Consider the following 16,921-nt stretch of genomic DNA (forward strand, 5'->3'; position numbering starts at 1 on the left):
CTGAAGTCTCTGTGTTTTAATTTCTAGGTTTAATGTTATAACTGAAATTGTGCGATTAAACATTTCACTGAATTTTATGTATTCTTTTTAAATTTTTACTTTCCTGTCCATTATTTTCTTTTGATTCATTGATAGACAGCACTGACAATGTTTAAACTAGGATCACAATTTGAGCAGAACTGATCTTGGTTTAAGCCTCCATCATTCAATGCAATACAAAGAATTAAATTTAACATCCAGGTTAGCAGGATACCGTAGTTACAGGATCCCTTTTGTACAACTTCCCAAAATGGCTTTTAATACTTAGAAAACCTCCACTCTGGAGCTTAAAAGCTGTTTTGTGACAATGCATGATGTCAGTCTTGCTCCTGATCAAGCAAACAAAAGATAAGTGGTGGCAGAATACTTAAGTAGTACTGAACTTTGGACAAATGTTCTGCTGAAATGCTGATAAATGCATATAAACATTTCACCTGCAGTTACTTAAATGTCAATTGTAAAATAACTCTATCTCACAGTCTTCATCTGTGCATTGTTTAACTCCTCCTGTAACTCTAGACTTTTATTTTAGACTGGGACATTAATAGAAACAGAAAATTAAATCCTATCTCTGGTTAGAGGCCTGACTTAACAGTACTCCCTTGTTTCTATCTATAGTGAGAAAAACCCAAAACCTTCTCATAATTACACAGGGAAACAATCCCCTTTCACATTCCTCTGTGTAACACTCTCTGTACAGTATGTAAGGCCCAGATGTGCTTGGCTTAACAACCCACACCAGTACTGCAGTACATCTTCAACCTCAGCCTGAGATTAGAAAGGGTTCCGGTGCTCTGGAAGACATCTTGCCTAGTGCCAGTACCCAAAAAGTCTTGAACTGACTACAAACCAGTGGCACTGACATCACACCTAATGAAAACTCTGGAAAGGCTTGTACTGGACCACCTCAGAACCCTGGTGAGTACAGCACTGGACCCCCTGCAGCTCGCCTACCGGTCACACTTGGGAATGGAGGATGCAGTCATCTATCTGCTACACAGAGCTAACTTTCACCTGGAGAAGACGGGGAGCATTGTGAGAGTTATGTTCTTTGACTTCTCCAATGCCTTTAACACCATCCATCCACCTTTACTGAGAGATAAGATAAGGGCAGCGCAGGTGGACTCTCCCCTGGTGTCCTGGATTATAGACTATCTGACCTGCAGGCCACATTATGTACGGCTACAGAGCTGTGTGTCCGAACAGGTTGTTAGCAGTACTGGGGCTCCACAGGGGACTGTCCTTGCTCCATTCCTTTTCACCTTTTACACCTCTGACTTCAGGTACAACTCTGAGGCATGTCATCTGCGAAGTTTTTGGACGACTCTGCAATTGTGGGGTGTATTAGAGAGGGGAGGGAGGAGGAATATAGGAGCTTGATTACCAACTTTGTGGAGTGGTGTCATCTTAACCATCTCCAGCTAAACATCAGCAAGACCAAAGAAATGGACATGGACTTTCGAAGGAATAAGTCTCCTGAACCCTGTTTCCATTCAGGGTGAGGACATAGTCCTCAGTCCTACAGGTACTTAGGGTGTACACCTGGATGATAAGATGGAGTGGTCTGGTAACACTGACGCCCTGTACAAGAAAGGTCAGAGCCGACTCTATTTTCTTAGGAGGCTCAGGTCCTTTGGTGTGTGTGGAACACTGCTACACATTTTTTATGAATCAGTGGTGGCAGCAGCCATCTTCTACGCTGTTGTGTGCTGGGGCAGCAGCATCATGAAAAGAGATGCAAATAGGCTCAATAAACTCATCAAGAAGGCTGGCTCTGTGTTGGGGTTGAGCCTTGACCCCCCTGGAGGTGGTGGCTGAGAGGAGAATGCTGACCAAGCTCACAGCCATCATGAACAACACCTCTCATCCTCTTCATCGGACTGTTATTGGGCACTTTTAGCAACACTTTTAGTGGAGTACTTTTGGCAACAGACTGCTCCAGCTACGGTGTTCAAGGGAACGTTTCCGCAGGTTTTTCCTCCTGGCGACTGTCAGGGTGTATAACGCTGCCCTAAGCTAGGACTGTTAGCCCTTCATTTGCTCATCTATGGACAGCATGTTGCTCCATTGTACTTTTTGGACAATCAATCTGTATAAACCTATGCACATTTTGCACATATTTTATTGTTTTTACAGTGACTATGATCATCATATTTTGCACACACCTATGTATTTATTTTTATTTTATATTTATTTTGTATAATTTTTCGTCTATTCTGGTGTCTGTTTTTGCTTGTCTTGGGCTGGACTGCTGTAACACATCAATTTCCCTTCGGGATCAATAAATTCTTATCTATCTAAACTCCAGTATGTCCAAAATTCGGCAGCCAGAATTCTGACTAGGTCTAGTGCAACTGATCACATTGCTGCTATCCTGGAGTCCTTGCACTGGCTTCCTGTCAAGTTTCATGTTGACTTCAAAATCCTCATGCTCACACTATAAGGCTCTTCATGGCTCGGCAACTCAGTAATAATAATTGCTTACACTTATATAGCGCTTTTCTGGACACTCCACTCAAAGCGCTTTGCAGGTAATGGGGACTCCCCTCCACCACCACCAATGTGCAGCATCCACCTGGATGATGCGACGGCAGCCATAGTGCGCCAGAACGCTCACCACACATCAGCTATCAGTGGGGAGGAGAGCAGAGTAATTCATAGAGGGGGATTATTAGGAGGCCATGATTGGTAAGGGCCAATTGGAAATTTGGCCAGGACACCAGGGTTACACCCCTACTCTTTTCGAGAAGCGCCCTGGGATTTTTAATGACCACAGAGAGTCAGGACCTCGGTTTTACGTCTCATCCGAAGGACGGCACCTGTTTACAGTATAGTGTCCCCGTCACTATACTGGGGCATTAGGACCCACATGGACAGCAGGGTGAGCGCCCCCTGCTGGCCCCACTAACACCTCTTCCAGCAGCAACCTTAGTTTTTCCCAGGAGGTCTCCCATCCAGGTATTGACCAGGCTCACACCTGCTTAGCTTCAGTGGGTTGCCAGTTGTGAGTTGCAGGGTGATATGGCTGCTGGCCATATCACCCTGCAACTCACAACTGGCATCTACTATCTACTACTATCTACTGGCAGCTACTATCATCCTGAGTAGGATGATAGTAGCTCAGACAGATACTATCATCCTACTCCCCACCTTGCAACTATCATTCTCCTAATTCTGGTCTCCTATCGGTCCCTCCCATCAAGCCTGTCTACACTCTATGGGTGACAGGGCCTTCTCCTGTTATGCCCCAAAGCTTTGGAACTCTGTCCCCTAGGATATCAGAGTACCTTCTCTACATTCCTTCAAATCTACACTCAAAACCTTCTTCTTTTGAGATCCTTAACATAACTGTTTCTGTTTTTGACCCCTCCGCTCCAACTGTATTTAGTACCCCCATCTACTGTCTCCTCTCATTGTGTTCTTTTACTGTGCATATCATGTGTATGGTTTTATTGTTGTTGTCATTCTGTAAAACACTTTGAGAAGCCACCTCTAAAGGCACTATATAAAATAAAGCTTATTATTATTTTCTCGATCACAAGTACAGTTTTGGAAGTCATTTTAAGCGGCTTCATCCATATGGATGACAGTAAGATATATTCATATTTTGACATTTACTTCTATATAGACCTACATTCAGTATGAGCCTGCGATGTGGGAGTGAGATCTTCAAGCTCTTTTAAAGCCTTTTTTAAATAATCCAAATGTTTCACACCATTAATACACATAGGCCATCATCTGGTTGATGACATACCTTGAGTGAAATAGGAATCTGTTTATTTTTCTTGTGTTTTAGCATAACTGCTCCTTTGTGCTTCCCAGCTGTATTGGATCCAATGTCATATGTATGAATTGGCCAATGTAGAATTGAAAATGTAACTTAAATCCTTTCAGGACATTAAGAACCTAAGCGTCTTCCCTTTTTGTGAAATCATCAAAGAAAATACATTGTTTTTCAACTATTTTGACACTTTTAAACATTCTGCAATGTTTGCATATCGAATGATTAAGGTTGTCTGCAACTTATGAGAAAAAACTGGAGTTGCATCATGAATAACTCATAAGTACTTCACATTTCATAGTTTTAGAAGTGTTTTTTCTACAAAAGTCCCACATGGAATCATTTTGTATTCTTGTGGAAAGATAATGAACCTGTATGTGTTTTTGGCTCAGTTGTGTTTCATGAAAATGCTTAAGATATTCAGATAACAGTGGGTCATACTTACAAAAAAACTAAATGATACTAAGAAAGTTTCCATTTTTAGGCTCATCTAAATGTTGATTGGTGCCAAAGAAAGCTGATCCTTTCTCAGCAAGGAAAATAATGACATTTAATTTGTTTTCAATATTTTTCCTCCATTTATCAATTTCTCTAATTCATTGAGAAACACATTTTCAATGGATTTGTTAGTTGATGCTGCTCCACTAGCATATTTTCATCAAACATAGTTATCTTTAAAATGTGATGAATTTATGTGTTTAAATATTTGATCTTATATCTTTCTCCAGTCTCTGGTGATATTCCAACGTGATGAATCAGACCGTGCAGGGTACAGGCATTTCTTTTCCAAACTCCAGCAAAGACAGTCTCTTTTGCAGATCTCACCATTTGGGAAAGCTTTTATCAACATGTGAGTAGGAAAAGCATGATTTACAGCATATTTTGGAATATTACTCGGAATTGAATAGCAACAGACCTTCAGAAACAATTCCATCTGTGCAGCATTCTTGTCGAAAAGTCCTATTACAGAATCCAATGCAGACAGTGCTAAATCCATCCAAGAAATCTCTTTCTTCTGTTGGACAAATACACCATCTTCACCATCTATTGAATGCCTGATGCTGAAGCTCTTCAACACTTCTTTTTGTCTCAAGAGTTTCTCTGTTAAAATATTGATAGTACCATTTAGTGGTCCAGGAGTCTTTTCTACAATAATGTTTTGGCTTTAAGGTCTTCATGGCTGCATCATTTTGACTCTTTCAGCATCTCTTACTTGCACTGCTTTCAAATCTTCTCTTCATTGTAACAGTAAATAATGATCAGTTTATTAATGTCAATTTATTTGCACTGCCCCCATTTTTATAAAATGATTTGTTATATGTAGAATTTCTCAAAATAAATTAAAACTTTACACTGGCTTACAATTTCATACTCACACACCAGTCTTTTGTGCCTGTCATCTGGTCACTAAATCCCTCTTCAAGTGGAAAAAGTAGCAGATTAATAAACATACTGTAAATATATTACATCCAAAGCAGGATAAATTGTTAGGCTTGAAAAGTGTGGGGGAAATCAGTTTTAAAAATACCCGTAGATAAAAATATTTTATCCTTCAAGAGCTGAGGCCCCTCTTCTATGTGAAGCCCTGGCCAAAAGGCCTTTCTGACCTCCCTTCTGATAGGCCCTGGCTCAGGACAGCAGGACAGAACAGTTGTGAATCACAGTTTTACCAAAGATATTTCACGAGGAATGACAGCAGCCAAAAGTTTGGGAGAAATTAGAATCGTTTATTGGGATGTGGAGATTTGGTATAACCTGCTTGGCTGAGGGCCAACCTCCCAGCTGTTGGACGGGGAGGATAGGACCCCCATGCGACACTAATTGGGCAGGTGCAAAGGTGGAGAGGGGGTGGAGGAGGGATGCAGAAAACGAACGAGGAAGAGGAGAGGGTGACGTTTGATGTACTGTATATGGAGACCGCTTGCTTACGTCAGAATTAGTGGGAATTGCAGCAGCTGTATCAAATGAGCTCGGCTGCCTTCATTCCTCCCGAACTTTCATTAAAAACTCCACTGAAATGTACTGGTACTCAACCCTTAATGCTTTCTTCTTGGTCCTTTACATTTGCTACATTGAAGACTTTTCACACTTTGGACCATTAAACATATCATTTATTTTATATAAGTAGTTAAAATACAGTGCATTATTGAAAGACAACTGCAGCAGATTAGTTTAACATTTCCACATGCAAAACAATATCCTCAGGATCACAGCCGTTCAAAGTCTCCGCTGAAGAGTTTGGCTAAAACCAGCACTGCAGTCTTCCAGGGAGAGGACAGTAGAATACACCTTGGCCACAGCATTCCCTGAAGCCTTTGGAATGAAGTACACACATGCTGGCAAGTACATTGCGTGGAACACAAGGTTAGCTCTTTATCATAACCATTTTTGTTGTTTTTTTAACAAACTGCCTATAAATATATATATATAGTTCATTAAAAAAGCTGCCTGGTTTTTGTGACAGATTCAGCCCATTAGCCAATAATAAATACAATTAAAAGGAATTACACCATCGTGTATAACAAAGATATATCTACAGATTTAGGACTGACAAGGAGGTACATTTCAGAAGAGCTAACATATATAGCAGTACAGTCCAAAAAGGTAAGAGGCAAAGGATTTTGACCTTTTCTTTTCATTTTGAATTTTGTTATTGATGATCAAATAGGATAACATTGTCTTCAAAGCAAAAGTTTGTTTATTCATTTTGTATGCTTTCTTATTTTGAAGTTCAGAACAAGAGTGAGAATACAAGAGCGTGGTGTGTGATGTCAAGAGTTGTCACAGTTATACACCTACCATTTTTACTCCCAGCTGGGAGGCAGGGGGAGTAAAGAATAGAATTACGAAAATTATATAAAATTACAGGTATTGTCGACAACAGACAGCAGCATTTTGTAGTTGCCTGGCCAGTTTGGCAGCATAGTCCAAAACTCCCTTCTCTGTGTGTCATTTCCTCCTCTCTTTGTCACCTACTCTGTCTGTTTCCTTCTTTCCTGGAACACTCTTCATCACTGTCTGTCACATAATTATCTCTCATTCCCACTGTCATCTCGTTTGCCTTTCAGCTACTGTACCTTACAAATACAGCCCCATCTAAAAACCACTTTCCCAGCTGAACTAAGAATTTTGAGCAGTACTGGAGATGAGCCAGTGAAAGTAATCTAGACCCTTCCTGGAGATTACAGTTCATCAGTACAAAATATGACAGATTTTTTTAATCACTCCAGATTTTGTTATTCAAACAGTATGTGTTAAAAAAAACTAGATTCAATTCACTGTGTGAACCAGGCATGATATCTTTAATATACTGATACTTTCAAAATAAGGCTCTTAAGCTCTTCGGATGCTTTGCTAATAATCTTGCTTGAAGATTTCGTCACTTCACCATTATCAAGTTCTGCTGTTTTTGTGTGATATACTGTCTTACTTTGTTTTTTTGCAAGGTGTAGGCTGAGTTCAGTGCTTTCCTTTATTTCTGTTTTCTCCATGACCCACAACCAACTTTAGAAAGGAGTCTTGTAATCACTGGGGACCAGATAGTTTTATTGATTTGTTCTGGCAGAAACTATTGTTTCTACTTTACATCTTCAGTCTAATAGAAATCTATCCTAGTTTAACTGTTCTCATTTACTGAAGTTTTATTTACATCCCACCACTTTGACATTACATCATACGTTTCTTTGTTTCATGAATTGAAATCTGTAAAAACTAAGATTCCTTTTTTTGGCTTCAAACTTTGGCTTTAAAAGGCATTATTAATGTTGTTGATAGATGTTGTTCACAAATTGCTACGAGGGAAAGAAAATTACAAATTTTACTGTTTTTTTGCATTTAAACTATTATATTTGACCATATCTCTTCATATCTTGGTGTTTACTAACAAATTCTAAAATAAAAAATGGTTAAAGTTCTTTGCCTATCACCTTTAAGAGCAAGTGTATTTGGCACTATTGCTGATTATTCAAATGATATTTGTACTGTCCATTCCAGTGCAAAGCAACATTTTAGTGTTGCAGTAGACAATAGGGGACCTCTTCAGTTGTAAACTGGGTATTTTGGTATACAAAAGTCAACTGTACTAAATACCAAAATTAACCCTGTAAATATCTTACAGTAAAACTAATAGTTACAGTTTATCTCTACAAAGTAGTCTCCTAATTATAACAGAGCAAACCATGTGTTTTTTTAACACATAGACCCTTATACTAAAAGTCTAATAGTTTACAAGGTATTAAAGTTATTTTCTACATTTTAAAATGTATAAACAAGTGAAGATACAATAAGGCATTCTTTTTACAGAATTGGGCAAGTTATAATTTATGGCCATTTGGATTTTTTTTGCCATCTTCTCTATTCTTAACGGAATGTATTTTGCATATAAATCTAAAACAACTAGTTCTGTAAACATTTTGAAATATTTTACTTTCAAAGCAGATTTCGAGATGTAATAGAAAGGTAATCATTACAAACCATCAGCAACAATTCTAAAATGCTTAACTATACCATGAGATGTAATCTGTATATATATAAAAAAATCAAATTAAACAAAGTAACAGTGAACATTAAAATACAACCATTGTAATTAGCAGAAAGAAAATCTATATTACCCGGTGAAGACCAGGAAAGATGCATATGAATGGACTATTGCAGGAACAGATCAGCTTTGTGTGTTTTTAAACACCTGTTGGCATTTCATAACATTGTGCCCATTCACGTCACAAAAGGCTGTCTCGTGCTAGTTTTTATGACTACATTTCTTTAATTGATAAAGCATTCACATGCATTAGGAGTGAGTTACGTGTCATAGTCCCAGCCTGTAAGTTGTGACTTTCGGTTGGAATATCCACCTTTAAGAAGTTCTGGGACTTCTTGAGGGCGTTCCCAAGCAGTGCTCGAGAAGAAATGGGAAGGGATCTAGGAGTCTTCCTTCCCGATCTGTCCCGGATCCTGCTCCTGCTCCTTCGACGGTCGCACCTCAGGCTCGTGCTCCTGAATGGGTGAGTGGTTCCGGCTGTTCTTGTTGCTGTCATGGCTACCATGACTGCCAGCACTCCCCAGCCGAGAGGAAGCTACCACCGCCTTCACTGCAGCCTGATCACAACACACATTTTCAAGAGCTGTAAATGTGAACTTTATAAAGATACGATTGTACAAACGGCTTTATAAAAGAATATTTATTTTTTCAAGACAACGAACAAACTATTTTATTCTGGTTGAAGTAAAAAATGGTCTCTTTATCTACAGAAAGACACCTTACAATACTGGAAATAACCATTTTCATATTTATTTAGTGTGCCCCATACCTTAAGTCTTTATGTTCATAACAAGAACAGTTCATAACTTTCAGTTTTCCTTCTGGATCATATTATTTTCATATTGCTAACAACATTATTCTTAACATTATTAAGATAATCTGTTAAATTTGAAAACTTGAAGAACATCTGTTACTGTTTCATATACAGAAAAATATATTTCAGTTAGAATTAGTTATTTTTATTATTGCTTTTATTCAGCTACCTTGAGCTTGCGACGAGCATTGAATTCCTGCAGTTTCTTCTGTGCAGTGTCCATATGTGCAAAGTTAACTGCCTTCCCTGTCACCCATGGGTGTTGCAAAGCCTGCAGGGTAGTGAGGCGCTTCTTAGGATCCTGAACAATCAACTTTTTTACCTGCAGAACAGAAAAATATCTTACTGGGGCTTTTTCAGTGTTAACATGAGATAAAATTAAAATGTCTATTCATTTTCAAATCAAGTTAAATTATTTTTAAGTACTACAACTACAAAAGAACAGTAAAGGATTAAGATTATCTCAGAGATAATTGGAAACCATTAGATGATAAAAGGGCAATGGCTAATGCTTTCTCACTAAATATCTCACTCAGGCGTTTGCCAATGAAGACAATTTGTTGTGGCTGATATAATATTAACATAGAAGTGGCACAGGTGTTCTAGGTAATAGAAGTACTTAAGATAAACAAGGGCCTGCTTGTATTCTACCAACTGTACTTAAAAAAAACAAGCTGTTCACTGAGCTCTGCCAGTAATCTCTTGAGATTGGGGTAATACTGACTGACTGGAAAACTGCTAATGTAGTACCCTTTGACATAGTTACCATTTGTGCCCTCTGGCTCATGTTGCACGGTTCATTCAGAAATTGTTTGTGTTGACTTTGTCATTGTCTTTTAGGATTTTTGAATACTTGTATCAGGTCCCTTCATTTTTCTCTTTTCAAGAATAAAAAGGATCAGTTCCGTAAGCCTGTCAATGCAGGTCATTCTCTTAACCACTGGAATGTACTTAGTTGCTCTTCTCTAGTAGGATTCCAGAGCAGTAATATATTTTCTAGTGATGACTAAAGTTGCACATAATATTTTAAGTGAGGTCTTATACAATTTTAATTTAATGCCTCTTGATTTAAGTTTTACCCTTTTAATATCAATATAAACACCACTTCTTGTAAGTAGTCTCTTTTAGCTCAGTAATAATTAATAATAATTGCTTACACTTATATAGCGCTTTTCTGGACACTCCACTCAAAGCGCTTTACAGGTAATGAGGACTCTCCTCCACCACCACCAATGTGCAGCATCCACCTGGATGATGCGACTGCAGCTATAGTGCGCCAGAACACTCACCACACATCAGCTATCAGTGGGGAGGAGAGCAGAGTCATGAAGCCAATTCATAGATGGGGATTATTAGGAGGCCATGATGGGAAATTTGGCCAGGACGCCGGGGTTACACCCCTACTCTTTTCAAGAAACGCCCTGGGATTTTTAATGACCACAGAAAGTCAGGACCTAAATTTTACGTCTCATCCAAAGGACGGCGCCTGTTTACAGTATAGTGTCCCCGTCACTATACCTGGGGCATTAGGACCCACATGGACCACAGGGTGATCGCCCCCTGTTGGCCCCACTAACACCTAGTAAACACCTCTGTTTTTCTGTCCATGTTTCCCATTTTGTATTTATAGTTTATGTTTTTACTATGCAATACCCTGCACTTGTCTACCTTAAACATCAGTGAAGTGTTGGAAAGTGATGAATAACATAAAGAAGCAATGTATTTTAACAAAGTGATACCAATAATTCTTACTTTTGTTACATATAAAGTTATGGAAACAATAATAAGAACAAATCTAGAAGATCATATGCTTTAAAGATTTTTGCTTGACTAACTTGCTAGAGTTCTTTGAACAAGCAACAGCAGCAACGAATACAGAACAAGCACATGACGCGGTATATGTGTATATGCTTTTGATAAGGTTCCTCATAAAAATGAATTCTCAAATTGTAGGTAGCAGGCATTCAAGGTAAAGTGTGTTACAAAACTGTTTAATGGACAGGAAACAGATAAGAAGTGAGTAGTCAAACTGGAATGATGAAGAGGTATCAAAATTACTACACATATAGTGTAACGAACAGTTCTTTCCGGACCCTATGCGGACGACACAGTCCGACGGAGTGGGGGGAACACTAGGGAAACGTCATGCAGGAAAACGGGGCTGAAGACAGGGGGGCGTGTCCAAGGTGCGCTGGTGCACGGGGAAGGTGTGGCCGAGGCGAACAATCCAAAAGAGTAGTCCGTAGGGAAAATCCAAAACACACGAGTAAGTCCAAAACCAGGAGATCCATCAGAAGAAGGATTAAAAACCACGAAGGCCGGGTCGGAACCGGCGGACGGGGAACAGGAACGGGAACAGAGGTTAAAACCTTAACGGGACCAGGCGCTTCCTGGTCCCGGACTCGCATGATATGGAAATCAGATGCAGAGCCCGGATGAGCGTCAGCGCCTGGCTTTTAAGGTGGGCTGGGAATAGGGAACAGGTGCAGAGAATAAAGTCTTAGTGAAAGGGCTGGAGCACCCTTAAGGAGGGGGGACTATAGTCGTGACATATAGTTTGGGCACATAATGTAAGGAGTTGGAAATCCAAGCTTATGAGGAATCAGTAAATCAAACCTGAACATCCTCCAAAACACACAAAGCATATAACAAAACCCTGTCTATCTGTTGGTCTGGTTTTAATTCTGCATTGTTTATCTAGTGAATTTAAAAATGTATTTTGAGACAAAAAATACATCGTATTGGTAATACATTATTAATTACACTGTCAGATTTTTGTATTTGTAAAATATCTACTGAATTTCATAAAAGGCTAACTATTAAGTTAAATTAAGCAAATAAGAGATCAGGGAAATGACAACCAGTAGGCCTTTTTTATTCCAGAAAATGTCCTACTCACCAGATCCTTAGCATTTAGGGAAACATCATCCCACCAGGGGGAGACAAACTCATAGTCACAGCTGAGAATCCTTTTGAACATGTACTGATCCCCCCTTTCATCAAAGAATGGCTCGAAACCGCATAGTCTAACATGACAAAAGCAGACAAGAGAATGTGTGTCAGATAGCAGATGTTTTTCTGACAGTAACACATATGCATGTTTGAATTTCCTGTCAAGTAAAGTGGTTTACAATCGGGTGTTATATCTATGCAGCTGCAGAAAAGCATGGTGCATCCAACAAATATATTTTTCAAACTTACTTTTTACTGTCAAATAGGAAATAAGGTTTAAAATGATTATTTCATGGATGCATAAAAAGAACCTATACAGTATGTTCTATTGTATCCTGAAGGCCATACACTGTATTCAAGGGCAGATATTAATTTCTGCTATTTTAGGTCATGGCAAAGCAATGGTCTTCATAAACTTCCATGATATACTGTATGGTTCAACAATTACACTATGCTGTACTGAAAATCTACATGTGAACACCAATGTGTTTTACTTGGTGCACAATTCTAGGCTATTGCTTTCCTCAAAGTAGAAATCACAGTTTCATGGAGATGTCCAGAAAAACAAGTGTGCAGTGTTGCTTTAAGCTAGAGAACATTTTGTGCTAGCACTTGGCTGCCATTATTGTCAATAGTCATTCAATTTATTGTAGGGCAAAAACATTCTTTCTAAAATAAGCACAACAATAAGCAATGGGATTCAGTGCTTAATCATTACAGTAATGTGAAGTATTTGGAAAATGAAACAGCTTAAACTTAAAAGTGCTATTTAAAGGTTTATTAAGGCTAATCACATGACAAATCATTTATCCCTTTGTAAATAATCAAAATATCTGTTTAACCACCCATTTTTATTCATAAATTGTTATTCCTAAAACATTGTTAGATGAAATGCAATATGACAGCAAGAGTGAATACAACTTTTATAACAGTGAATCTGCAGGAACAAAAGGAATACTTCAAGGAAGAAGGCAAAGTTTAAATTTCCACAGTACATGGCAAATATAAAAATTAATGCTAGGAAAAAAATGGGCATTTAAGAAATAAAATATAAAAAATAAAGGTGATGGTGACAGGAAGATATGATACGTTACTGAGTTACTTTTAGCAATACCATATATCACAGTTATCTAACCTCTACTCGTATTTGTTGTAAAGGGGATTGCTATCTAACTGACATAAGAATTTAGCCACATCAATTGAATCCACATTGTTGCAATTTATCCTGATGCATACATTCAAATTCCTCTATCTTAAAGTTCAGACCAGGCCCCAGATATAACAAATCAAATGTTAACTTTCAGAAATTGGTTTTCTTTGTCACTAACCTGGAACAATTACAGAAAAATGATTATGATGATCATCATCATGTCTGTCACTATAGGCCACCAAAATGCAGTCTCAAATACACTTACAGTAAACCCTTGGTTTAACAGACTAATGGTGGATGTTGTGTCCTTTATTACCAAATGTCCGTTAAATCTAAATGACAAATAGTGTTAGAAATATATACTATTATTAGAAATATATTATATAATCCTTATTATATGATTTCTGGATCTTTGAACATATTTTTGTAAATTGTCAATTACAGTTAATGAAAATTGTTCCTGTGCCTTTATTATCATAATAATTGAAAGTTCTTTATTTCATGTGTTGTGAGTATACTATACTGTATAAAATTTGCTAAAGCATATGACACATATAACATGTACAGTAGCATACAGTATAACACATGTGTTACATTTGAAGTCCGCTAAACCAAAGGTTTACTGTAATTGTTGCTGGTTAAATACTTTCACCTGTTTTTAATTAAGTGGTTTATTGGCTGTTTGTTTTCACATGGGAATGGTAAACAGGGTGAAAGTAACTTGGACAAAAAGACCAACAGGGTTAGAGGTTTAGATTCATGGTTATATTGTTGTAGGTAAGGAGAAGCTACTACTTGTTTTAGAATATTTTGTTTTGTAAGGTTGTGTTAAAACTTTAAAGCGTCCTTAAGACAGTAAGCAGCCAGATGTTTCATGTGTACAGAAAACATCTGTTCCAAAAAGCAGGGATGTTAATATCATTAGCATTAAAAATAGCATGAATCTGTTTTTTTCTGTACTCTCACAAAGTACCTTATGATTTTAACATACTACAGGGTTTTTCAAGGCAGTGACTATAAAAGAAGATCTTTCTTCAATCAAAAGACACAAAAACTCAGAAGCTCACTGTAAAGCAAAACCAGAATAACTTAATTCTGTGAATAACATAACTTACAGGATATATGTAATCACTCCTACAGACCACATGTCAACTTCCGGTCCATAAGCACACCCTCGCAAAATTTCAGGAGCTGCAACAAAACATAAAACAAGCATTTTTAGCTTTCCTAAATACCTCACCACTTCCTGCTTCCAACCACTTAATTACCTCATTTACAAAACTGAATTAAAAAAATAAAGGGAAAAAAGTTATAGAAAAAAAATTTAAAAAGCTTACATTTTTAAACGTTTCACTGGCAACATTAGATGTTATTGTATTGGTTTAAACAGAAAAATAAAACCCCATTTAGACATTCTTTCAGTTCTGTTTATTGTATGGCATACATACTGTAGAAACAAACATACTGTATAAAGAAGAATTTTTCTCTACAAAACATGAATATTAAATATCTTACAGACCAGCAGCTATAAAATTAGTTCAGCTCAATTTATTTGCCATATACACAAGTGCAACGAAATACTTATTTGCATGTATACTCCGATACAAAGACATTAAGGAGCAACCAAAACATAAACACAGAACAGAAGCAGCAACAACAAGTTAAATAACGTACAACTTCTAAAAAGCAAGCCAGACAAGCAGTGTGAGAAGAAAAAAACACATTAGTGTGAGTATTAATGTACTGTAGATGCGTTAAGTCAGTGGTAGGGGTAAAGTTCAGTCTGACATCTTTCGCGAAGAAATTGCCTCTGAATCTGGAGGTTCGTGCTTTTATGCTCCTACTGTATAACACTGAAGTGGGAAGTGGGGAAAAAGTGAGAAACCAGAATGACTCTTCACAACACTTCCAGCCTTCCTGAGACAGCGAATTGTAAAAATGTCCACAATAGAGGGAAGCTGTATTCCAGTAATGAACTGGGCTGACCTGATTACCCCTGTTAAATTGATTAATTAGTTTCTGTCACATAGTTCAGCCTCTGTTACTAACATGGACATGACCTGGAATAAAAGCCCATTCCAGTTAAAAAGTCCATACAGGAAGAGATGTCTCCACCTACAGTAAAATTCCTCTCTCATCACAGAGGTACATCCATCCATCTGTCCATCCATACTCTTAACTGCTTCTTCTAATTCAGGGTTGCGGAGCATGCAACCAACAGGCATAACGTGGGATACATCCTGAAAGGGATATCAGTTCATCACAGGGCAAACACAAACACACACGCACACACTCACACCAGGGCTAGTTTCCCAGAAATCCCAAATTCTCATGTCAGCAGAAAGCATACTACAGTATAGTCAGTCCTGTCCAGCATACTGCTTATGGCACTTCATAGCTGAAAACAGATTGCTATGTGGTACTTGTGTTGTGTTACTGAAACAAAAGTTTCTGAGTATTTTCAGTTTTTTCTGAGTATAATAATAGTATTTCTTGAAAATCTGAAATTTAATATCTTATATGTTATGGAAATACAAAGCCTACCTACCATTTTAAAATGTAACATGGTTGTTCAGTATTTTTTTTCTTAAAACATTTTAATATCACTTTAATGGTCACTTGCAAAACAGTGGTGTAAATAATTGCATGTATTGTACATATAGACAGTCCACAAAAGCTGTGGTAATACTGTATTAAGCTACACTATGTTCACTATGGATATCTGTGGATATCCACGTAATTCTTTAACATGTGTGTGACACCGGGAAATGTAGTTTTTTTGCCCAAGCGTCTCATGCTCTTAATTAAAAACTACAGTACTGTTCTTGGTGAGGACGACACTTCCTGTTCCATTTTAAAGAGATCCTTGAAAAATAATAAAAACCTAAATGTATTTTAATGCTGTAAACTTAATAAATGCTACTCACAAAGTCCAGAAATCTTATACATATTTTTTTCTTTTGTCTTTGTCCCCGGATGTCAGAGCTAGTAGTCCAAATATATGGTTATGCCTGGTTGGGACCTGCATGACTGAAAGGCAATTTAGCATATCTGTGTGAAAGATCACACATTCCAATTCAAATACAATATGCAAGATATTCTCTTCAAAATTCGTTTAGTTAAGAAATAAAAATATTTTTAAGTACTAAAGTCTATATTTGTGATAGCATTTCCAATGTTTTCTTTGGTTTCAGCTGTGTTTTTACACCTACTGTAAAGCACTTTGAGATGCTACTTAAAAGGGCACTAAATTAAATAATAAAAATAGATCCCTTCTGTGACAATAGACCACCAATGGTAAGCTGCCTGCAATGGGAGGGACCTGCACCATGGGACTTCACCATGGCCAGGCAGCATAGGGACTCAATATGTAGACTACATCTGGAAGTCATCCAGTGGGTTTTATGGGAATTGTAGCTCCTAAGCTAACACAGCGTCTGTGGCTATGTTCCAAAAGCAACACTATGCCCTTTCTCTATGACATCATTTCTATGAGGTAGAAATGGCCGTAACGTGTGCAAGCATTCGAGGGTGCACCTTTATAAAAAGTGTCTTGGGACACCCTAACACGGCATCACTCATTAGTTACAACTCATGGTCAAAATGCATTCTGCTGTTGCTGTGTTCATGCTGCTTCTTTTCTAGTGG

General features: G+C 37.9%; 1 protein-coding gene across 1 annotated transcript in view; it reads right to left on the bottom strand.

The window, feature by feature from the left end:
• Nucleotides 1-5,909: 5,909 nt before the first annotated feature.
• The window catches only part of camk4 (calcium/calmodulin dependent protein kinase IV), a 173,474-nt gene continuing 162,462 nt past the window's right edge, over nucleotides 5,910-16,921 (bottom strand). The window contains exons 8-11 of the mRNA XM_088910593.1: nucleotides 14,389-14,464; nucleotides 12,071-12,197; nucleotides 9,341-9,493; nucleotides 5,910-8,914 (exon numbers count right to left, since the gene is read on the bottom strand). Coding sequence (XP_088766719.1) covers nucleotides 8,738-8,914; nucleotides 9,341-9,493; nucleotides 12,071-12,197; nucleotides 14,389-14,464 — 533 coding nt within the window. The 3' untranslated portion in view covers nucleotides 5,910-8,737. The remainder of the gene's footprint in view (nucleotides 8,915-9,340; nucleotides 9,494-12,070; nucleotides 12,198-14,388; nucleotides 14,465-16,921) is intronic.

Source organism: Atractosteus spatula, chromosome 3 (genome assembly GCF_055471065.1).
Source record: "Atractosteus spatula isolate fAtrSpa1 chromosome 3, fAtrSpa1.hap1, whole genome shotgun sequence".
NCBI lineage: Eukaryota > Metazoa > Chordata > Actinopteri > Semionotiformes > Lepisosteidae > Atractosteus > Atractosteus spatula.